The 21,791-nt window shown below is 45.4% G+C and overlaps 1 protein-coding gene and 1 pseudogene across 1 annotated transcript; both read left to right on the top strand.

Annotated features, from left to right (window-relative positions):
- LOC121553199 (catechol O-methyltransferase domain-containing protein 1) lies at positions 1-4,436 on the top strand. The gene is made up of 7 exons (XM_041866201.2): positions 1-114; positions 2,099-2,220; positions 2,624-2,729; positions 2,936-3,054; positions 3,577-3,631; positions 3,718-3,851; positions 4,142-4,436. The coding sequence occupies exons 1-7, from the start codon at positions 60-62 to the stop codon at positions 4,292-4,294; spliced, it is 744 nt and encodes a 247-aa protein (XP_041722135.1). The 5' UTR covers positions 1-59; the 3' UTR covers positions 4,295-4,436.
- A 1,809-nt stretch (positions 4,437-6,245) lies between these two features.
- Positions 6,246-12,716, top strand: LOC121553238 (annotated as a pseudogene).
- The last annotated feature ends 9,075 nt before the right edge of the window (positions 12,717-21,791 follow it).

The following is a 21,791-nucleotide window of genomic DNA, read 5'->3' on the forward strand; positions in this document are numbered from 1 at the left end:
TCACTCAATACACTCTCTTTGGTGTTCTCTCTATATAGCTGAATAGACACACTTCCAAAATGGCTCCAGATATCAAGATGTATTTCTGCGTATGGCTTGTTCTTGCACTAACAGGTAAATATCTTGTTGTAGAATGATGTGGTTCATACCAAACTGATACTATAATTGATTGTTTAGAAGTACTGTAAACTTTTGTTTTATAGCTGTCACAAATTATCTAACATACGCAATGTGCATATGAGATGCAATAATATTTGATCTGTTGGTAGTAGAATAGCTTGTCATGTTGTAATCATATTCTAAAGTAACTGTCCAATGAAAATCTAATTTTAAAAGCTCAAATTAACGTGCCCAATAATGTTGTTGACTCATAAAACCACTCAGTAAAACCCTATCTCAAACTTGTTTTTGAAACAGAAATGTTTTAGCGATTTTCTTGTGATGTGACCTCACATTGTTTGGCCGAGACAGGCCTTTCTGTGATTTGTTAAAGACCATATTATGCAAATGACCAGAAGCTTTATTTTCTCATCAATTTTTCGTCAGAGAGAAGGAGACTAGGGGAGACTTAGGCTCAGGGCCTCACTTAAAACTGGAGACTAGGGGAGACTAAGGCTCAGGGCCTCACTTAAAGCTGGAGACTAGGGGAGACTAAGGCTCAGGGCCTCACTTAAAACTGGAGACTAGGGGAGACTTAGGCTCAGGGTCTCAATTAAAACAGGAGACTAGGGGAGACTAAGGCTCAGGGCCTCACTTAAAACTGGAGACTAGGGGAGACTAAGGCTCAGGGCCTCACTTAAAGCTGGAGACTAGGGGAGACTAAGGCTCAGGGCCTCACTTAAAACTGTGCATACATACCCCAAAATATGCGTGCACCAGTTTTCACACAAAAATTGGGATTTATAAAAACTGAACTTGACTTGAAAATATGCTCACCTTCCAGCAAACATTAGACCACACTTATGCACAGGCAAGTAGGTTAGTATTTTGTGCAAATGGGGGATATACTGGACACGCTTGTTCATAACATTAAACAGGTTAATAACAAGATGCAATCATTTGCTGTTAGTGAGAAGAGAGAAAATCTATTTAGTTTATCTTTGCATTTTAAAATAATTAGAAATAGGCATCTATTTCCTAGGCTATTATTTATTTCATTTCCATGATCATTGCATAATAAATTCCTCACCTTTTCTGTGATGGTTTCATACTCACCAGGTAGCTAGCATATAGTCCTACAACACGGATACCATTTGCCCCATCTCTTGTTTAATTGCACCCACTTCACAGTAGTAAATAGACAAGCTATTTCAAGTATTTTGCTCTAATCCATCCGATCCAGAGCGCAGATCCAGAGCACAGTTTATTAACGGTGGAACAGACGGTCGTGGGCATTTTCATGCGGAGTTTTAATGCTTGTTAATGCGCACACAGTTTCAGGACGGGTCTGATTTGTAACGGGAAACATGCACCAAGTTTATACATTTCAATATTTTTGTATGTGCGCAGTCTTTTCAGAAATGAGCATGCAGATATTTAGTGTGAATTTTATAAATGAGGCCCCAGGAGTACAACAACTATCTCACCAGTCACTTTTTCAAATGATGTGGTTTGTAAGAGTTGGCTGTTAAGAAGCAGTTAGCCAGCATGCTAGCAATAGCAGCTAACTTAGATAGACGGCTAGCCAACAAGAACGCATGTCAAAGCTGAGCCTCTACACAACTTGGTTTACAAGCTGCAAAGGCAAGCCTGCATCAACTCTGAGTTGGTAGATAATTTGAATATCCAAGTGCATGCACATCTCATTGGCTGAACTGGCAAAATCAGCTGTTTTTGACAAGTAATTTTTTCATTACAGGCCAAGCAAGGGCACAGACTCAGAGAAAATGTTCCTTTTTAACATCCTTAAACACTGCAATTTCTTATCCTGATGTTAACAGTAAAGAATTCTAGACAAAGGTTAACTTGCTAAATCACGAACCCGCTGTAATCAATATTTGCCGTGGTTCCGAACATGGCTTTGGGGGAAACAATCAAAATGACCTTTAGATGGGTTACCATGCTAAACTATATTTGTAACTGAAGTTTTGTTGGTCAGGCACAGGATTAGGATCTGCCCTGCCAGGTAAGAGCCACAGTGGAGGGAAGAACGACCCAGTGTTGCAGTATGTCGTGAACAACTCATTGAGAGAACATCCTGTCATGACCAAACTCAGACTGGTAAGGATGGACTGGGTTAGAGCCAGGGTTAGGGTTGTGGTTGTGGTTGTGGTTGAGGCTAGGGTTAGGGTTGAACCGGGATGAGGACATGAAACTAGGGCTAGGGTTGGACTGGTAAGACTGGACTGGGTTAGAGCCAGGGTTAGGGTTGGACTGGTAAGACTGGGGAGAACCAGGGTGTTTATGGGATGAAAAGCAGGAATGTACTGTACATACAAACCAGATAGATACAGAGAGATACTGGTTTACTACAGAATCTTGAGAGTTAAATAGGCTACTATAACCACTAGAGGTCAGCACAGTAGCATACATACACTGTGATGAGAAGCTGCAGTCAGCAATATGGTGTATGGACATAGTTTGATTAGATTATGTAAAAAAAAAAAAAATGTTAATGTTGCAGAAAACCCTTGAGGACCCATGGAGCATCATGCTGGTTGCTAGTGAACAAGCACAACTGATGGCAAATCTGGCCAAACTGATCAATGCCAGCAAAACCATTGAAATTGGTATGTAATGATAAAACAAGCTTAATCCTGAAAACATTTAATGTTACTATATTAATTGGAAGATATTTCATTGTGCCAATCTTTTCAACATTCACTAATTCTGAATGAACTGCCCTCATTATAATATCAGTGTAGACGTGCCTGCTACACTCATGGCCCTCAGCGTCTGTGAGAAGAGACTAATGTTCATATTTTCCTCTCTCCAGGGATGTACACGGGGTACAACACCCTGAACATGGCCTTGGTTGTACCAGAGAATGGTCAAGTGGTAGCGTGTGAAATAGACAACGAATACGTGGACATCGCTAAACCTTTCTTTAAAGAGGTCAGATCAACATTCCGCTTGCCATTCAGCTAGTTTACTTCCTCCAGCATTCCTCTAGACAGGAATTAGATCTGTTCATCCAGTATTCAACCCCAATACAACATCTCAACCCATTCAACCCCTTGGAATTCAGAAACATTGATTGTCTTCCCAAAAGCTTCCATACAGCATATTCAGTATCTAACATCTGTCAGTCAGACTTCACAAAGTGCTGTGGGTGGAGTAGTGAGGCCGTCTGCTCAGAATAAAATGTCTACTAAAGGTGCAAAGCCAAGCAGCAGAGAATCCCTACAATGAACTTAATACCCCCCTCCAAACCCCAACAGTAGAAATACTACTGTACACAACACAGGTCAACCATTGTGACAGAAAATGCTTGGTATCGTCTGCTTCAAACCATCTAAACTCGAAATCAAATCAAAATGTAATTTAAAGAAACATCTCAATGGACATAACAGTAAAGATGCCTAGACAATGAAAGACATGCAACTAACCACCCTTGTCATCCTTTCTCTTTTCTAGGCCGGAGTCGAGGATAAAATTAATGTCCGTCTTCAAATGTGTATAAAAACACTGGGTAGGTGACTGACTTTAAAGAACCCAAACACGATTCCATTGTGAAATGGGTCAATCATTTTCAATGTGATCTTTCTTTTGTCCTAGATGAGTTGATAGCTGCTGGGGAAGCTGGCACCTATGACTTTGTGTTCATCGATGCGGATAAACGGAACTATGACAGATATTACGAGAAGTCTCTTGAGCTTGTGAGACAAGGGGGCATCATTGCCATCGATAATGTGAGTAGCCTATGCCCAAACTTTAATTCCTACAAGCGAGGAATTGTGATTTTGAATATGATTTGAATAATGCCAGCATGCAATCGATTTGATCTACTTAGCTAACTGAGGTAAAGATGCATGAAAAGATAGGCTTAAATAGAAAACACAGAGAAAGATGGCAACCTATCACCTCAGTCTGAGCCTCTCTCCTCACCTGTCTCCCCCCTTCACCTCACTCCTCTAATCTGTCTATCTGATTACCCTTCCTTGACCTGTCTATCTGAACCCCCCCCACCTTCTCCCCCCAGGTACTGTGGAGTGGTAAAGTGGTGAACCCTGCTCCTGATGACCTGATCTCCCAGGCTCTGGACAAGCTCAACAAGAAACTCCACACAGACCAGAGGATCGATCTGAGCATGCTCACTGTGGGCGATGGACTCACCCTGGCCATCAAACGTTAACGACAACCCATGCTAACTCATGCTAACCCATGATGACTCATGCTTAACCCATGCTTACTCCAAACCCATTGTGATTTATTTGAGATTTATTGGAGATGTGGTAAACATGAAGGGCTGGAATAAATAAATTGTATTTACTGTATGAGTGAGATTCACTTTTTACTTGAAATTCGAAAGCATGTCAGCCTCTATCTCAGTAAGAGCTAAATCACTACCTTTTACCCCCAGAGATTTTATTTGATTCAGGGTGGGACAAAAATAATTGTTATTAGATTTAAATTGAGTACAGGCTTAACTGAATGACAACAGACGCAGAATACCATATGGAATTTTATTGAATAGTTTGGTGTAGGCCTCGTCTCAGAGGAATGCTCGTCAGAGCCAGATGCTGATGACAGGTTGCCCTATCGAAACCCCCCCAGCTTGGAGAAGAGGGATCCGATGACGAGTGTTCAGGTTACATGCTGGTGGGGAGGTGGAAGGTCTTTGGAAGACTTTTGCTGCAAAACATGAAGTGAGACACAAGGGGTGAGTTGACATATATAGTATCAATCAAAAGTTTGGACACACCTACTCATTCAAGGGTTTTTCTTTATTTTTACTATTTTCTACATTGTACAATGATAGTGAAGACATCAAAACTATGATATAACACATATGGAATCATGTAGTAACCAAAAGTGTTGAACAAATCAAAATATATTTTATATTTGAGATTCTTCAAAGTAGTGCCTTGATGACAGCTTTGCACACACTTGGCATTCTCTCAACCAGCTTCATGAGGAATGCTTTTCCAACAGTCTTGAAGGAGTTCCCACATATGCTGAGCACTTGTTGGCTACTTTTACTCATACCAAACCATCTCAATTGGGTTTAGGTTGTGTGATTGTGGAGGCCAGGTCATCTGATGCAGCACTCCATCACTCTCCTTCTTGATCAAATAGCCCTTACACAGCCTGGAGGTGTGTTTTGGGTCATTGTCCTGTTGAAAAACAAATTATAGTCCCACTAAGCGCAAAACAGATGGGATAGCGTATCGCTGCAGAATGCTGTGGTAGCCATACTGGTTAAGTGTGTCTTGAATTCTAAATTAATCACTGACAGTGTCACAAGCAAAGCACTCCCACACCATCACACCTCCTCCTCCATACTTCCCGGTGGGAATCACACATGCAGAAATCATCCATTCACCTACTCTGCGTCTCACAAAGACACGGCGGTTGGAACCAAAGATCTCAAATTTGGACTCATCAGACCAAAGGACAGATTTCCACCGGTCTAATGTCCATTGCTCGTGTTTCTTGGCCCAAGCAAGTATCTTCTTCTTCTTATTGGTGTCCTTTAGTAGTGGTTTCTTTGCAGCAATTCGCCCATGAAGGCCTGATTCATGCAGTCTCCTCTGAACAGTTGATGTTGAGATGTGTCTGTTACTTGAACTCTGTGAAGCATTTATTTGGGCTGCAATCTGAGGTGCAGTTAACTCTAATGAACATATCCTCTGCAGCAGAGGTAACTCTGGGTCTTCCTTTCCTATGGCAGTCCTCATGAGATACAATAAAGAAAAACCCCAGAATGAGTAGGTGTGTCCAAACTGTTGACTGGCACTGTAAATACTCTCCTAGATTTATGCCCATTGGTTGACAGAAAGGGAAGGGATTATTGCACGAGTGAACCCATAGGTTAATCAGCAAGCATGGTGGAAATGCCTTAGTGTGCCATGCTCATTGGCTGAAGTTAATAGGTGAATGACATTCTGCCCGCTTGCTAATGGTAAAGAGGAAGAGAGACGTGACGCTATCCTGACGAGGTAACATTATAAGCACTACCATATAAATACCTGCTATGCTGATGAGGTAACATTAAAACCTGCTATGCTGACTAGTGAGATAGGAAAACAGAGGAAAGTAGAGAATGACAGAGGAAGACAGATGAAGACGGAGGAAGACCGAGGATGGCAGACGAAGGCAGTGGGAGACGGAGGAAGACTGAGGAAGACGGAGGAAGACAGAGGAAGACAAAAGAAGCAGCAAACATCACCAAACATGTCTGTAAAAAACCCAACGATTTTTTTTTGCTGTTGGCGTTAGGTGCACTTGATTCAGCAGCCCTAGCGCCGGTAAGACAAAGTGTTCCCATTTTTTAACCGTTTCATGTGTCTGAAGGTAGAACTCCACCTACCCGGCAGGCCCAGAGAGCAAATCAAGTGCACCTATAGGCCTACCACTGGCCAATCAAATAGTTCAAATCACCTCGAGCCATAGACTGTATAAACAGTAGCGGTGCATGGGTAAAATCACCGGGGAAGCCAAGCCAGAAAAAAAAGCCATATTACAACCTATCTGTCGTGATAATTGCATTGTTTGCTCTATAACCTGTTAGTTAATATGCCTTGCCACCGTGATATATAGGCCTAAGGCCGAGACAATAAGAAGACAGTGGCAGAATAAATTCAACAACACCTTTGTTTCATCACAAAACCGGAGAGCAACCTCTGTCCAGTGAAGTCCTCAAAGCATATTGCATGTAACAAACAGTTAGTTACATGACCTACAGCATGGTCCAGCAAGTTAATGTTTCCGACATTTTCGGACTACTAAACAACTATTGATTTAGAGCCACTGAGATTTATCGCAAGTTGCAAAGAAAACAGTTGCTTCCTCCACTATTCCAGCACCATTTCAACATAAACATTTCAACATCATCAATTCACCTATGCTTAGTCTAATACAACAAAAAGATAACAAAAACTATTTAGTCCAATCAACGTTAGCTAAATATGATGTGGCTGTCCATGATTCCGAGTTTGTGCGTGTGTGTATGTGTTTGTGTGTGTGTGTGTGTGTGTGTGTGTGTGTGTGTGTGTGTGTGTGTGTGTGTGTGTGTGCATGTGTTCATGCAAGTAGAAAAAACATGTTGACTCAACCTACTTGTAGAGAAATGTCTACCTGGCTAAAATGCTTGCTCGCTAGCCTAACTTCCTTTCATGGGCAAAATTAGCTAGTTAACATTAACCTTCTACATCTAGCTACAAAATGAACTTCCATCCTCTCAGGCCTCGGGCACAACAATGTATGATTTTATGGTTAGATCAGAATCGCCGTTATAATCATTGGCCAGCACAAGAATTAAGTAAAACCACAAATCCAAATCCCTATCTCCATTCATGACTAATTTAGGAAAGTGTCAATTTTAGCTAGCAAGCAAGCAAGTCAGCCACAATAACACAACAGAGATGAAATAATTCAAGTTGTTTCTGTCAATTACGTATTGCTCTCGATGTGATGTGATTGGAGTGAAGCCAAATCCAAACTGGCTTCACTTGACACTTTCTTTTGGTGAGCGAGGACCATTCACAGTTGAGCTCACACAATACAATGCCACATATGTATCAACTTTTGAGGGAGCGTGCAATTGGCATGCTGACTGCAGGAATGTCCACCAGAGCTGTTGCCAGATAATTTAATGTTCATTTCTCTACCATAAGCTGCCTCCAACATCGTTTTAGAGAATTTGGCAGTACGTCCAACCGGCCTCACAACCGCAGACCACATGTAAACACGCCAGCCCAGGACCTCCACATCCGGTTTCGGAGACCAGCCACCCAAACTGTGGGTTTCCACAACCTAATAATTTCTGCACAAACTGTCAGAAAGAGTCTCAGGGAAGCTCATCTGCATGCTTGTCGTCCTCACCAGGGTCTTGACCTGACTGCAGTTCGGCGTCGTAACTGACTTCAGTGGGCAAATGCTCACCTTCGATGGCCACTGGCACGCTAGAGAAGTGTGCTCTTCACTGATGAATCCCGGTTTCAACTGTACCACGCAGATGGCAAACAGCGTTTATGGTGTTGTGTGGGCGAGTGGTTTGCTGATGTCAACGGTGTGAACAAAGTGCCCCATGGTGGCGGTGGGGTTATGGTATGGGCAGGCATAAGCTACGGACGACAACAAACACAATTGCATTTTATTGATGGCAATTTGAATGCACAGAGATACCGTGATGACATCCTGAGGCCCATTGTCGTGCCATTCATCACCTCATGTTTCAGCATGATAATGCACGGCCCCATGTTGCAAGGATCTGTACACAATTCCTGGAAGCTGAACATTTCCCAGTTGTTCCATGGCCTGCATACTCACCAGACATGTCACACATTGAGCATGGTTGGGATGCTCTGGATCGACGTGTACGAAAGCGTGTTCCTGTTCCCACCAATATCCATTAACGTCGCACAACCATTGAAGAGGAGTGGGACAAAATTCAACAGGCAACAATCAACAGGCTGATCAACTCTTTGAGAAGGAGATGTGTCACGCTGCATGAGGCAAATGGTGGTCCGATCCACGCCCCTACTTTTCTTTTAAGGTATCTGTGACCAACAGATGCATATCTCTATTCCCAGTCCTGTGAAATCCATAGATTAGGGCCTAAGTAATTTATTTAAATTGACTCTATGAACTGTAACTCAGTAAAATGTTAGAAATTGTTGCATGTTGCATTTATATTTTTGTTCAGTGTATATACACTGAGTGCACAAAACATTAAGAACACCTTCTCTTTCCATGACATAGAATGACCAGGTGAATCCAGGTGAAAGATATGATCCCCTATTGATGTCACTTGTTAAATCCACTTCAAACAGTGTAAATGAAGGGGAGGAGACAGGTTAAAGAAGGATTTTTAAGCTTTGAGACAATTGAGACATGGATTGTGTATGTGTGCCATTCAGAGGGTGAATGGGCAAGACAAAACATTTAAGTGCCTTTGAAAGGGGTATGGTAGTTCGTATCAGGCGCACCAGTTTGAGTTTGTCAAGAACTGCAACGCTGATGGGTTTTTCACGCTCAACAGTTTCCCTTGTGTATCAAGAATGGTCCACCACCCAAAGGACATCCAGCCATCTTGACACAACTGTGGGAAACATTGGAGTCAACATGGGCCAGCATCCCTGTGGAACGCTTTCGACACCTTGTATAGTCGATACCCCGACGAATTGAGTGCAACTCAATATTAGGAAGGTGTTCCTAATGTTTTGTACAGTCAGTGCATATACTGAGTGACTTTCACCTGGTCTAAAAGCACTTTATCTACACCTTTTTGGTATAGGGGGTTATGGCAGTTAGGGGCTACAAGTTAAATATTACAATGCCCCGAAATTATAAACATGTTGCCTATGAAATGTGTTAAAATATGTGAATCACTGAGTATCCTATTCTAACATACATCTATCAAGTGACATGGAGTTAATTTAGTGCTTATTTTTGTGATGATACACAATTTTACAATAAAAAAATATGTTTGCTGAAACATTGCTTTGTTTTCTATTTAATACTCTCTCCATAGAGGTTTTCATGTCTGATCAAGAGTGTAAATATCATATTCTGATATCATATTCATATGATTCATTCAAATACATCATTGATTTCTGTGAGCAACCTACCGTATACTGCTTGTAGTGGGGTGTGAATGAAGGCTGTAACACTGGAACACATCCAGGCCATTTGCTTGTTTTCTGGCTTTTCAGCCAAGCAGACCCATGCATTTTCCTCATGTAGACATTAGTAAAAAGGTGCAAGATTACAGGGCAACTCCACCCCTTTTCAAGCTCATTTTCACAGGTTTGGTGCTGGAGATGATGACTGTGAGGTTGAAAAGTGGCTGGAATGCCCTTTAAAAGTGCTGCTTGACTGAGAAATGGGAGCAGTTATGTCTAGGCTTAGGGTCATTCTTAATTACTATTATACACTTGCATTACAGTCTCTTGTATACAGTAATATACAGTTCTATTACAAGGCAAGCACATTCAGCCAAACCAGATTTTGCAGCCCCTTTCGATAATATCAAGAAAATCATCAAAACAAGGAAAGCCCCTTGGATAAAACAATAGTCTGAACACCGGACAATTTATTGAAAACATATGACTTATAATTTTGAGGTGACATTGTTGACTGCCGAAGTTTCAAAGTGACTATGCGTAACTGCTGTCTGCGACAAAACGATGAGGGAGAGAGAGAGAAAGATAGAGAGAGAGACAGGGAGGACAGGTTAAGACGTGCGCGTTGGCAGACAGTCAAGCCAACAGCTGATTCTATACATTTTCAGCACTATGGACAGTTCTATTCTGCAGCCCGAGCAGACTGAGGGGGTATAAAAGGTATGAGCCGTGCTGCTTAGCCTGCACACCAACACGGCTGAGTCTACTGAGACAATATGAGCCACAGAATGGAGTATCCTTCGGGTTCTCCGCATAGGGGAGCTCAAGCTGAGTATTCCCGCTATCAACCCAAACTGACTGGATCCCCTTCTGCGTCCAGGACCGTTGGCTTTGAGTCGACTACCGCATCTATGAACAGAGGATATGCGACAACGCTGAAGAACGAATTCGGATCCGTTCCGGAGAGCTTTTTGATTTCTCAAACCAATTTACCGGGGTGTTGACGAAAATGAATGAGAAAGAACTGCTCCATGGGCTGAACGACCGTTTCGCCGGATTCATAGAGAAGGTGCGTCATTTGGAGCATCAAAATGAATTGCTCGAGAGGGAAATCGAGGAAATCAAACAGAAGGCACAGTCCCCTGCGTCTCTGGCCCAGGAGCACGAGCCGGAGCTTATGGATCTGAGGAAACGAGTTAATGACATTACCCTTCAGAAGCGTCAGATCGAGATAGAGCATCAGAACCTGGAGGAAGATTTCCTCACCTTGAGAGACAAGTACGAGCAGGAGGCGCGTGACCGATCGGATGCAGAGAACGGCATCCTTGTGCTGAAAAAAGGACGCCAACGATGCATACCTCGCCAAACTTGAGTTGGACAAGAAAGCGCAGTCTCTAGTGGACGAGATCCACTTCCTGAAGAAGAACCATGAGGACGAGGTATCGGAGATGGTGGCCAAGATCCAAGAGGCTCAGGTAACGGTCAAGGCGCACGACTTTGGCAAACCCGAAATCACTGCGGCTCTCCGGGACATCCGTGCACAGTTAGAAGGTCACGCTGCCTCCGACATTCAGCAGGCGGAGGAGGGCTTCCGTGTCCAGTTCGCAAAGTTAACCAAAGCGGCAGAGAGCAACAGAGAGGTGCTGAAGGCGACCCAGCAGGAGATCCAGGAGAATAGAAGGTGCCTGCAGGGAAAAAATATTGAACTGGACTGCGGGAATGGAACGAGAGAGGCCCTGGAAAAACAACTACACGAGTTGGAAGAGCGTCACTATGCGGAAATGATTCATTACCAGGTAGGCTGTGGTTTATTTTGTACCTCTAATCATTGTAAATAAACATACGCATTTTTATGATTCATATTTGTATTCAGGCCTATGTTGTGGGTGTCGGCCACAAAAATAGGCCCCATGTGAACTATACCATTATTGGAATATAATTTCCTCATATAGGCCTAAAGGGGTAGAACATTATTCCCCCCCCCCCCCCCTAAATTTCTCCCTGTTGTCATACCAACCAAAGTGGCTGGTGGACACTATTATTGACTCTATTTGTGTGCTTTTCTGTCCAGGACACTATCAGGCAGCTGGAGAATGAGCTGACCAATGCTAAACTAGACATGTCTGGCTACCTGAGAGAGTACCAGGACCTGCTGAATGTCAAAATGGCTTTAGATGTGGAGATTCTCTCTTACAGGTAAGAGACATCAACTCCATCTCTCCTATATATAATATCATTGACTGAGGAAAATACCATATATTTTATAGTGTGTTCCTAGATATTTTTCTGAGGATAACCAAGGGGTGTGCATTTTATTCTAGCCCAGCACTAACACATCTGATTAAACTTAGTGCTGGGTTAGAGCAAAACTGTGCAAAAGTGTCATAGTGAAGTGAGGGATTACTACAAAACACAGTAAATAGTGAACAATGAAGAAAGACCAATCAAATTAAACAGTGGACATTTTATTGAAATAGTTTGATTTCATATTTAACCTCAAATGACCACAGACCATATCACAACACAGAATGACACTTTAATCATAATATGGATATTCAGACACATCCACACACATTGGTAGCGTCGCAAGCCGCCTGATCTGGCAAGCTCACATGGATATGCACAGCGGTAATAAGTCTGGTATTTACGAGGCTAACACATTGGGACATATCCATATTATAGTCATGACGGTAATAACAGGTCTTTCTGTCTCCCTATAGGAAACTCCTGGAGGGTGAGGAGTCCCGTCTGTACACCATCTCTGACACCCACATCTCCATGCCCTGCATCTACAACCAGCCCCCCGTCTACACCCTGCCTTGCCTGGCCCGGAAGGGAGGTCCCACACGCAGATCTGTGCCCCAGTACAAGTTTGTAGAGGAGATCATAACTGAGACCACCAGAGAGGTGGAGATGTCAGAGATCGAGGAGACAGGCTCCGAGGAGACAGGCTCCGAGGAGACGGTCGGGGACAGGGAGAGGAGCTGAGACAGAAGCAGGGAGAAGAGCGTGATAAAGCTGATAGGAGGAGTGGGGAAGAGGAGGATGAAGAGAAAGAGAAAGATGGAAGTAAAGTGGATCTTGAAGTGGACGCCCCAGAGGAAAAGGGGTGAACAGGAGGAAGAGTCTAAGAGACAGCAGATGGAAACATCAGCAGAGGTAGCGATGAATGGAGATGGAGTTAACCCTAGCGAGGGAGAAGATGGAGAGGAAGGAGATGACGAAAGAGAGGAGGAAAAGGGGGATGAGCCAGATGAAGTAAAAAGACAGAGGACATTGACAGAGGTGAAAAAACACCAAGTGAAGTCAAATCAGCTGAGGCCACCCTTAAGGGAGAGAAGGAAAAACTGGACACAACCGAGGAGCTAGACACCAAGAAAAAGGAGACATTAGAAAAAGATGACGCCCCAAAACATGACGAGTCCAAACCAGAGGTTCCCATGAACGGTGACAGCTCAACAGAACCCAAAACAGGAAGTTCAATAAAGGGTGAACCACAGGTCCCCATGGAGGACATCTCCAAAGAATCCAAAAAGGTGTCAGAGGAGAGAAAAAAAGGAAGTCATTTAAAAGAGAAAAAAGAGATAGATCTGAAAGAGGAGAGTGCCTCAACAGAGCAACAGCAGGATAGCCCAAAAGAAAGTCCCATCAAAGAGAGAAAAGAGGTAGATATGACAGAGCAGAGTGCCCCAACACTGGAGCAGAAACGTGATCAGAAGGAGCACAGAGAGTCAGACCAACCTCAAGAGGTAGAGAGTGCTGTGACAACACAAGAGGCAGAGTGCGATGTGAGAACACAAGAAGAGGATCTCCCTGAGACCACAGAGAAGGGCATGGAATCCCCTGATATCGCTGCAGAGCTGAAGAGCAGTTCAACCAAAGCGGCAGTGGAGCAGGTGAAGTCACCAGATGATTCTGGTGTAAAAACGACACAGGATGACACAACAGTAGGAAGTAAAATTCCAGACGGAATTCCCAGCACAACAAGTGAGTGTAAGGAAGAGCCTGTGCCAAAGAATCCTGAAAAGGAGGTGGGTCCGAAAGAGCCAAACGTGGGCAACAAGGATGATAGTGTAAAAAAGGTTGAGCTGAATGAATCGAATGGCAGTGAAAAGTTCACAAAAGATGTCTCAACAGCTGAGGAAAAAGTGAAAAAATCTGAGACATCCCCTAAACCAGACAAAACCGTCACCCCAAAAGAAGAAACATCCCCTAAACCAGATCCCACTGTCACCCCTAAAGAAAAAACATCCCCTAAACCAGACCCCACTTTCACCCATAAAGAAGAAACATCCCCTAAACAAGATGCCACTGTCACCCCTAAAGAAGAAACATCCCCTAAACCAGACCCCACTGTCACCCCTAAAGAAGGAACATCCCCTAAACCAGACCCCACTGTAACCCCTAACAAGGAGACATCCCCAACACCAGACCCCACTGTCACCCCTAAAGAAGAAACATCCCCTAAACCAGATCCCACTGTCACCCCTAAAGAGGAGACATCCCCAAAACCAGACCCCACTGTCACCCTTAAAGAAGAAATATCCTCTAAACAAGACCCCTCTGTCACCCCTAAAGAGGAGACATCCCCTAAACCAGACCCCACTGTAACCCCTAAAGAAGAAACATCCCCTAAACCAGACCCCACTTTCACCCCTAAAAAGGAGACATCCCCAAAACCAGACCCCACTGTCACCCCTAAAGAAGAAATATCCTCTAAACCAGACCCCAATGTTGCCCCTAAAGATGAAATATCTTCTATACCAGACCCCACTGTCACCACTGAAGAAGAAACTTCCCCGAAACTAGACCCCACTGTCACCCCTAAAGAACAAACATCCGCTAAACCAGACCCCACTGTCACCCCTAAAGAGGAGACATCCCTAAAACCAGACCCCACTGTAACCCCTAAAGAAGAAACATCCCCTAAACCAGATCCCACTTTCACACCTAAAAAGGATACATCCCCTAAACCAGACCCCACTGTAACCCCTAAAGAAGAAACATCCCCTAAACCAGACCCCACTTTCACCCCTAAAAAGGAGACATCCCCAAAACCAGACCCCACTGTCACCCCTAAAGAAGAAATATCCTCTAAACCAGACCCCAATGTTGCCCCTAAAGATGAAATATCTTCTATACCAGACCCCACTGTCACCACTGAAGAAGAAACTTCCCCCGAAACTAGACCCCACTGTCACCCCTAAAGAAGAAATATTTTCTAAACCAGACCCCACTGTCACCCCTAAAGAAGAAACATCCCCTAAACCTGACCCCACTGTCACCCCTAAAGAAGAAACATCCCATAAACCAGACCCCACTATCACCCCTAAAGAACAAATATCCCCTAAACCAGACCCTACTGTCACCCCTAAAGAACAAATATCCTCTAAACCAGACCCAACTGTCACCCCTAAAGAGGAAACGTCCCCTAAACCTGACCCCACTGTCACCCCTAAAGAGGAGATCTCCCCTAAACCAGACCCAACTGTCACCCCTAAAGAGGAAACATCCCCTAAACCAGACCCCACTGTCACTCCTAAAGATGAAATATCCTCTAAACCAGACCCCAATGTTGCCCCTAAAGATGAAATATCTTCTATACCAGACCCCACTGTCACCCCTGAAGAAGAAACTTCCCCGAAACTAGACCCCACTGTCACCCCTAAAGAGGAAACATCCCCTAAACCAGACCCCACTGTCACCCCTAAAGAGGAAACATCCCCTAAACCAGACCCCACTGTCACCCCTAAAGAAGAAACATCCCCAAAACCAGACCCCACTGTCACCCCTAAAGAAGAAATATCCTCTAAACAAGACCCCACTGTCACCCCTAAAGAGGAGACATCCCCTAAACCAGACCCCACTGTCACCCCTAAAGAGGAGACATCCCCTAAACCAGACCCCACTGTCACCCCTAAAGAAGAAACATCCCCTAAACCTGACCCCACTGTCACCCCTAAAGAGGAGATCTCCCATAAACCAGACCCCACTATCACCCCTAAAGAACAAACATCCCCTAAACCAGACCCCACTGTCACCCCTAAAGAGGAGACTTCCCCTAAACCAGACCCCACTGTCACCCCTAAAGAACAAATATCCTCTAAACCAGACCCAACTGTCACTCCTAAAGATGAAATATCCTCTAAACCAGACCCCAATGTTGCCCCTAAAGATGAAATATCTTCTATACCAGACCCCACTGTCACCCCTGAAGAAGAAACATCCCCTAAACCAGACCCCACTGTCACCCCTAAAGAAGAAACATCCCATAAACCAGACCCCACTGTCACCCCTAAAGAGGAGGCATCCCCTAAACCAGACCCCACTGTCACCCCTAAAGAAGAAACAACCCCTAAACCAGACCCCCACTGTCACCCCTAAAGAGGAGACATACCCTAAACCAGACCCCTCTGTCTACCCTAAAGAAGAAACATCCCATAAACCAGACTCCACTGTCACCCCTAAAGAAGAAACATCCCCTAAACCAGACCCCACTGTCACCCCTAAAGAAGGAACATCCCCTAAACCAGACCCCACTGTCACCCCAGAATCAACAACCACCCATAAACCAGACTCAACTCTCACCCCAGATTCAACGACCACCCCTAACCCAGACTTAACCCTCACCCCAGAATCAACGACCACCCCTAAACCAGACTCAACCCTCACCCCAGAATCAACAACCTCCCCTAAACAAGACTCAACCCTCACCCCAGAATCAACAACCTCCCCTAAACCAGACTCAACCCTCACCCCAGAATCAACAACCACCCCTAAACCAGACTCAACTCTCACCCCAGAATCAACAACCACCCCTAAACCAGACTCAAGCCTCACCCCAGAATCAACGACCACCCCTAAACCAGACTCAAGCCTCACCCCAGAATCAACGACCACCCCTACAGAAGAGAGTGAAAAGATCAGCAGTGGTGACAAAGCTAAGACAATCACACCACCAGAGAAACAGGTGTCTGCAGTTGCAGAGAGCATGGATTCACACAGGGGAGGCGCCAGAGAGCAACACAACTCAGGAGAAACCAGAGGAAAGTATGGCCAAAGAGCCTGAGAAGGTTACAGATCCCAAAGATGAAACCCCAAAGACAGAGAACGTGAGACCAAGTCCTCTGAGTTAAAACCTGAACATGTGGAGATATCTATTACAAAGACATCTCCAGTGAAAGAACAGGATGTATCAGATGTATAGGTTTGAAAGAGAAAACAGTTGATGGGAAGATAACAGAACAGGCGCAATTTAAAATAGACGAGAACGACTTTACAGGAGTTGATGGAGAGAGCAAAGATGACAAAACTTTGAAGAAGACAACAGGACAAGATGCTGAGCCAATCGCAGAGATGCAAGCTAAACCTAAAACTTGGGACTTAACCTCTTTTTAGAATGACTAGATTTAGAGGTCAGTAGAGGTTTTCTGTAAAACTGCATGGTTAGTGCAAGCCTTTAAAGCAATATGAGCACTGCTCCACCTTAAAAAATTAACTGACACTTAATATGTACAGTATCATGGTTCGTGACTGTCAATTATGAGGGACAGTTAATGAACTCCTGTGAGAGAGATGCACTGTAATATTGAATGTAACAAATCAAAAGCTGTATTTTGCTGTATCTATTTACTTCTGCCCAATGGATGATAATGTGCATAGGAATGATAATGTGAATGGTTGATAATGTGATTTGATCATGCTTGAATGTGCTGAGCAATAAATGCTATTTGAAGAGCACTTCTGTTTCCAGCTATTCTGACATGCTGTGCTGTATTTCGCCTGATAAAATGCATCACATATAGAATGTCTCCCCTATGTAGAAGCTAGGTGAATTCCAACAGCACTAGGCTGAGTTCAAAATAAATAAATCTCCCCTTCCCCCGCATCCTATTTCCCCATAACATGGCAGAGACTCACGGTTGAGCCTTTTATACTGAACAACAATATAAATGCAACATACTGAGTTACAGTTCATATAAGGATATGAATAAATGTATTAGGCCCTACTCTATGGATTTCACATGACTGGGAATATAGATATGCATCGGTTGGTCATGGATACCTTAACAAATAAGTTAGTGGCATGGATCAGAAAACCCGTCAGTATCTGGTGTGACCACCATTTGCCTCATGCAGCGTGACACATCTCCTTCGCATAGAGTTGATCAGGCTGTTGATTGTGGCCTGCTGAATGTTGTCCCACTCCTCTTCAATGGCTGTGTGAAGTTGCTGGACATTGGCGGGAACTGGAACACGCGGTCGTACACGTCGATCCAGAGCATCCCAAACACGCTCAATGGGTGACATGTCTGGTGTGTCACGCCCTGGCTCTGGGGACTCTTAATTGTTGAGCCAGGGTGTGGATTTTCAATCTTTAGTTTTCATTGGTTTTTGTTCTAGATCGTTTAGTTTCTATGTTGGCCAGGGTGGTTCCCAATCAGAGACAGCTGTAGCTCGTTGTCTCTGATTGGGGACCATACTTAGGCAGCCTTGTGGCATGTTAGGGTGTGGGATCTTGTTCCGTAAGGTTTTGTGTATAACCTAGGACTTCACGTATCGTTTCATTTGTTGTTTTGGTTCGTGTGTGTACTAAATAAAGAATGTACGCTTATCACGCTGCGCCTTGGTCCGCTTCATCAGTCGACGATCATGACAGAAGATCCCACCACCAGAGGACCAAGCAGCGTGCCCAGGAGGAGAAGAGGGCGATGGCTCAGGTGGGCGAATGGTGGTCATGGGAGGACATATTCGCGGGCAGAAGGCCATGGGCAAAAGTAAATGCCCAGGCAGGAGAGGAGAACGGCGCCAACCGTGCCGACGACGGACACGCGAGAGGCAACCCCAAGAAATGTTTTGGGGGGGGCACACGGCGTGGACGACGGCGCTGCTGGAGGCAGCTACAGGGCGAATCGGCGGACTAGGAGAGGAGGCCACCAGGTTACGGGGGCTTTTGGTCACGAGGGAGAAGGAGAGTGTAGAGGCACGGCGAGAGGAACTGGTTAGGCAGCAGAGGGAGCGGAGGTTAATGAGGAAACCCAGTCCCGCTCCTCGCACCAAGCAAGTCCGGTCCGGCCCGTTCCTGATTCCCGCACTAGGCCAGTGGTGCGTGTTCCCAGTACGGCCCGACCTGTTCCTGTCCCCCGCACCAAGCCTGTGGTGCGCGTCGCCAGCCCGGTCCGGCCTGTTCCTGCTCCCCGCACCAAGCCTGTGGTGCGGCGTCGTCAGCCCGGTCCGGCCTGTTCCTGCTCCCCGCACCAAGCCCGTGGTGCGCGTCGTCAGCCCGGTCCAGCCTGTTCCTGCTCCCGCACCAAGCCAGTGGTGCGGCGTCGCCAGCCAGGTCCGGCCTGTTCCTGCTCCCGCACCAAGCCAGTAGTGCGGCGTCGCCAGCCCGGTCCGGCCTGTTCCTGCTCCCCGCACCAAGCCAGTGGTGCGCGTCGCCAGCCCGGTCCGGCCTGTTCCTGCTCCCCGCACCAAGCCAGTGGTGCGCGTCGCCAGCCCGGTCCGGCCTGTTCCTGCTCCCCGCACCAAGCCAGTGGTGTGCGTCGCCATCCCGGTCCGGCCTGTTCCTGCTCCCCGCACCAAGCCAGTAGTGCGCGTCGCCAGCCCGGTCCGGCCTGTTCCTGTTCCCCGCACCAAGCCAGTGGTGCGCGTCGCCAGCCCGGTCCGGCCTGTTCCTGCTCCTCGCACCAAGCCAGTGGTGCGCGTCGCCAGCCCGGTCCGGCCTGTTCCTGCTCCCCGCACCAAGCCAGTGGTGCGCGTCGTCAGCCCGGACCGGCCGGTCCTGCTCCCGCACCAAGCTAGTGGTGCGCGTCGTCAGTCGGCACGGTCCGTGCCTGTTCCACCGGTGCCTGGTCCGGCACCGGTCAGCTGCTCCACTCCGGAGCCAGAGCAATCCGCTCCACCGGTGTCCAGTCCAGCTCCGGCCAGCAGGGCCAGACCAGACCAGGGGCGCAACGGGGGGTAGAGAGAGAGTGGTGGTCACGCCCGGAGCCGGATCCGCCTCCGAGGCGGAATGCCCACCCGGCCCCTACCCTGTTGTGTTGGTGTGACGCGGTCGCAGTCCGCGCCTTTGGGGGGGGGTACTGTCACGCCCTGGCTCTGGGGACTCTTAATTGTTGAGCCAGGGTGTGGATTTTCTATGTTTAGTTTTCATTGGTTTTTGTTCTAGATCGTTAAGTTTCTATGTTGGCCAGGGTGGTTCCCAATCAGAGACAGCTGTAGCTCGTTGTCTCTGATTGGGGACAATACTAGGCAGCCTTGTGGCATGTTAGGGTGTGGGATCTTGTTCCGTAAGGTTTTGTGTATAACCTAGGACTTCACGTATCGTTTTGTTTGTTGTTTTGGTTCGTGTGTGTACTAAAAAAAAGAATGTACGCTTATCACGCTGCGCCTTGGTCCGCTTCATCAGTCGACTGATCGTGACATGGTGAGTATGCAGGCCATGGAAGAACTGGGCAATTTTCAGCTTCCTGGAATTGTGTACAGATCCTTGCGACATGGGGCCGTGCATTATCATTCTGACGCTTTATACGTACAGTATCATGGTTCGTGACTGTCAATTATGAGGCACAGATAATGAACTCCTGTGAAAGAGATGTACTGTAATATTGAATGTAAAAATCAAAAGCTGTATTTTGCTGTATCTATTTACTTCTGCCCAATGGATGAGAATGAGCATAGGAATGATAATGTGAATGGTTGATAATGTGATTTGATCATGCTTGAATGTGCTGAGCAATAAATGCTATTTGAAGAGCACTTCTGTTTCCAGCTATTCTGACATGCTGTGCTATATGTCGCCTGATGAGATGCATCACATATAGAATTTCTCCCCTATGTGAAAGCAAGGTGAATTCCAAAAGCACTAGGCTGAGTTCAAAATAAATCTCCCTTCCTCCGCATCCTATTTCCCCATAACATGGCAGAGACTTACGGTTGAGCCTTTTATACTGAACAAATATATAAACGCAACATACTGAGTTACAGTTCATATAAGGAAAGCAATAAATGTATTAGTGATATAGAAATTAAAATATATACAGGTTAAAAGTAATGACTAAATGTTCCACCCTTAAATATAGTTGTGAAATGTTCTTGTTTTAAGTATGATTAGTACTTTCTTAGTAGTGACTAATTATTACACTCCGAAACTGTGTGAAAAGTGTTAGAATCTTAAGACTATAAACTGATCATATGTGTAGCTTAGTTAGAAGTACAATGAGGCAGTCAGAATATTGTGAGAACGGCGATAACTGAGGAATGCAGAGAGTAGACTATGATAAGAACATGTGTGTGTATGTATGTGTGTTTATGTGTATGTGTGTGTGTGTGTGTGAGCTGATGGTCAGGAGAGCAGTTTTCAAGTGGAAAACTACGACCCGCCTAAATAGGGGTGGGATTTTTGCATGATGTGTGCGTATAAGAATATTGTATGACCATTTTGTGGCAGAATTCTCAATGAATAAAGATCTCTGACTATGCAGACCGGTACTCTGTCCATTTCTTGATCCAAAAGCATTACAACCTTTTGGGAGACGCACAGAGACACTGAAATAGTTAGTTCAATAATTCTCATAACAATCAGGCCCTAATCTGTGGATTTCACATGACTGGGAATACAGATATGCATCTGTTGGTCATGGATACCTTATCAAAAAAGTTAAGGGCATGGATGTCAACGGTGTGAACAAAGTGCCCCATGGTGGCGGTGGGGTTATGGTATGGGCAGGCATAAGCTACGGACGACAACAAACACAATTGCATTTTATTGATGGCAATTTGAATGCACAGAGATACCGTGATGACATCCTGAGGCCCATTGTCGTGCCATTCATCACCTCATGTTTCAGCATGATAATGCACGGCCCCATGTTGCAAGGATCTGTACACAATTCCTGGAAGCTGAACATTTCCCAGTTCTTCCATGGCCTGCATCCTCACCAGACATCTCACACATTGAGCATGGTTGGGATGCTCTGGATCGACGTGTCGAAAGCGTGTTCCAGTTCCCACCAATATCCAATAACTTCGCACAACCATTGAAGAGGAGTGGGACAAAAT

Source organism: Coregonus clupeaformis, chromosome 37, assembly GCF_020615455.1.
Source record: "Coregonus clupeaformis isolate EN_2021a chromosome 37, ASM2061545v1, whole genome shotgun sequence".
Classification (NCBI taxonomy): domain Eukaryota; kingdom Metazoa; phylum Chordata; class Actinopteri; order Salmoniformes; family Salmonidae; genus Coregonus; species Coregonus clupeaformis.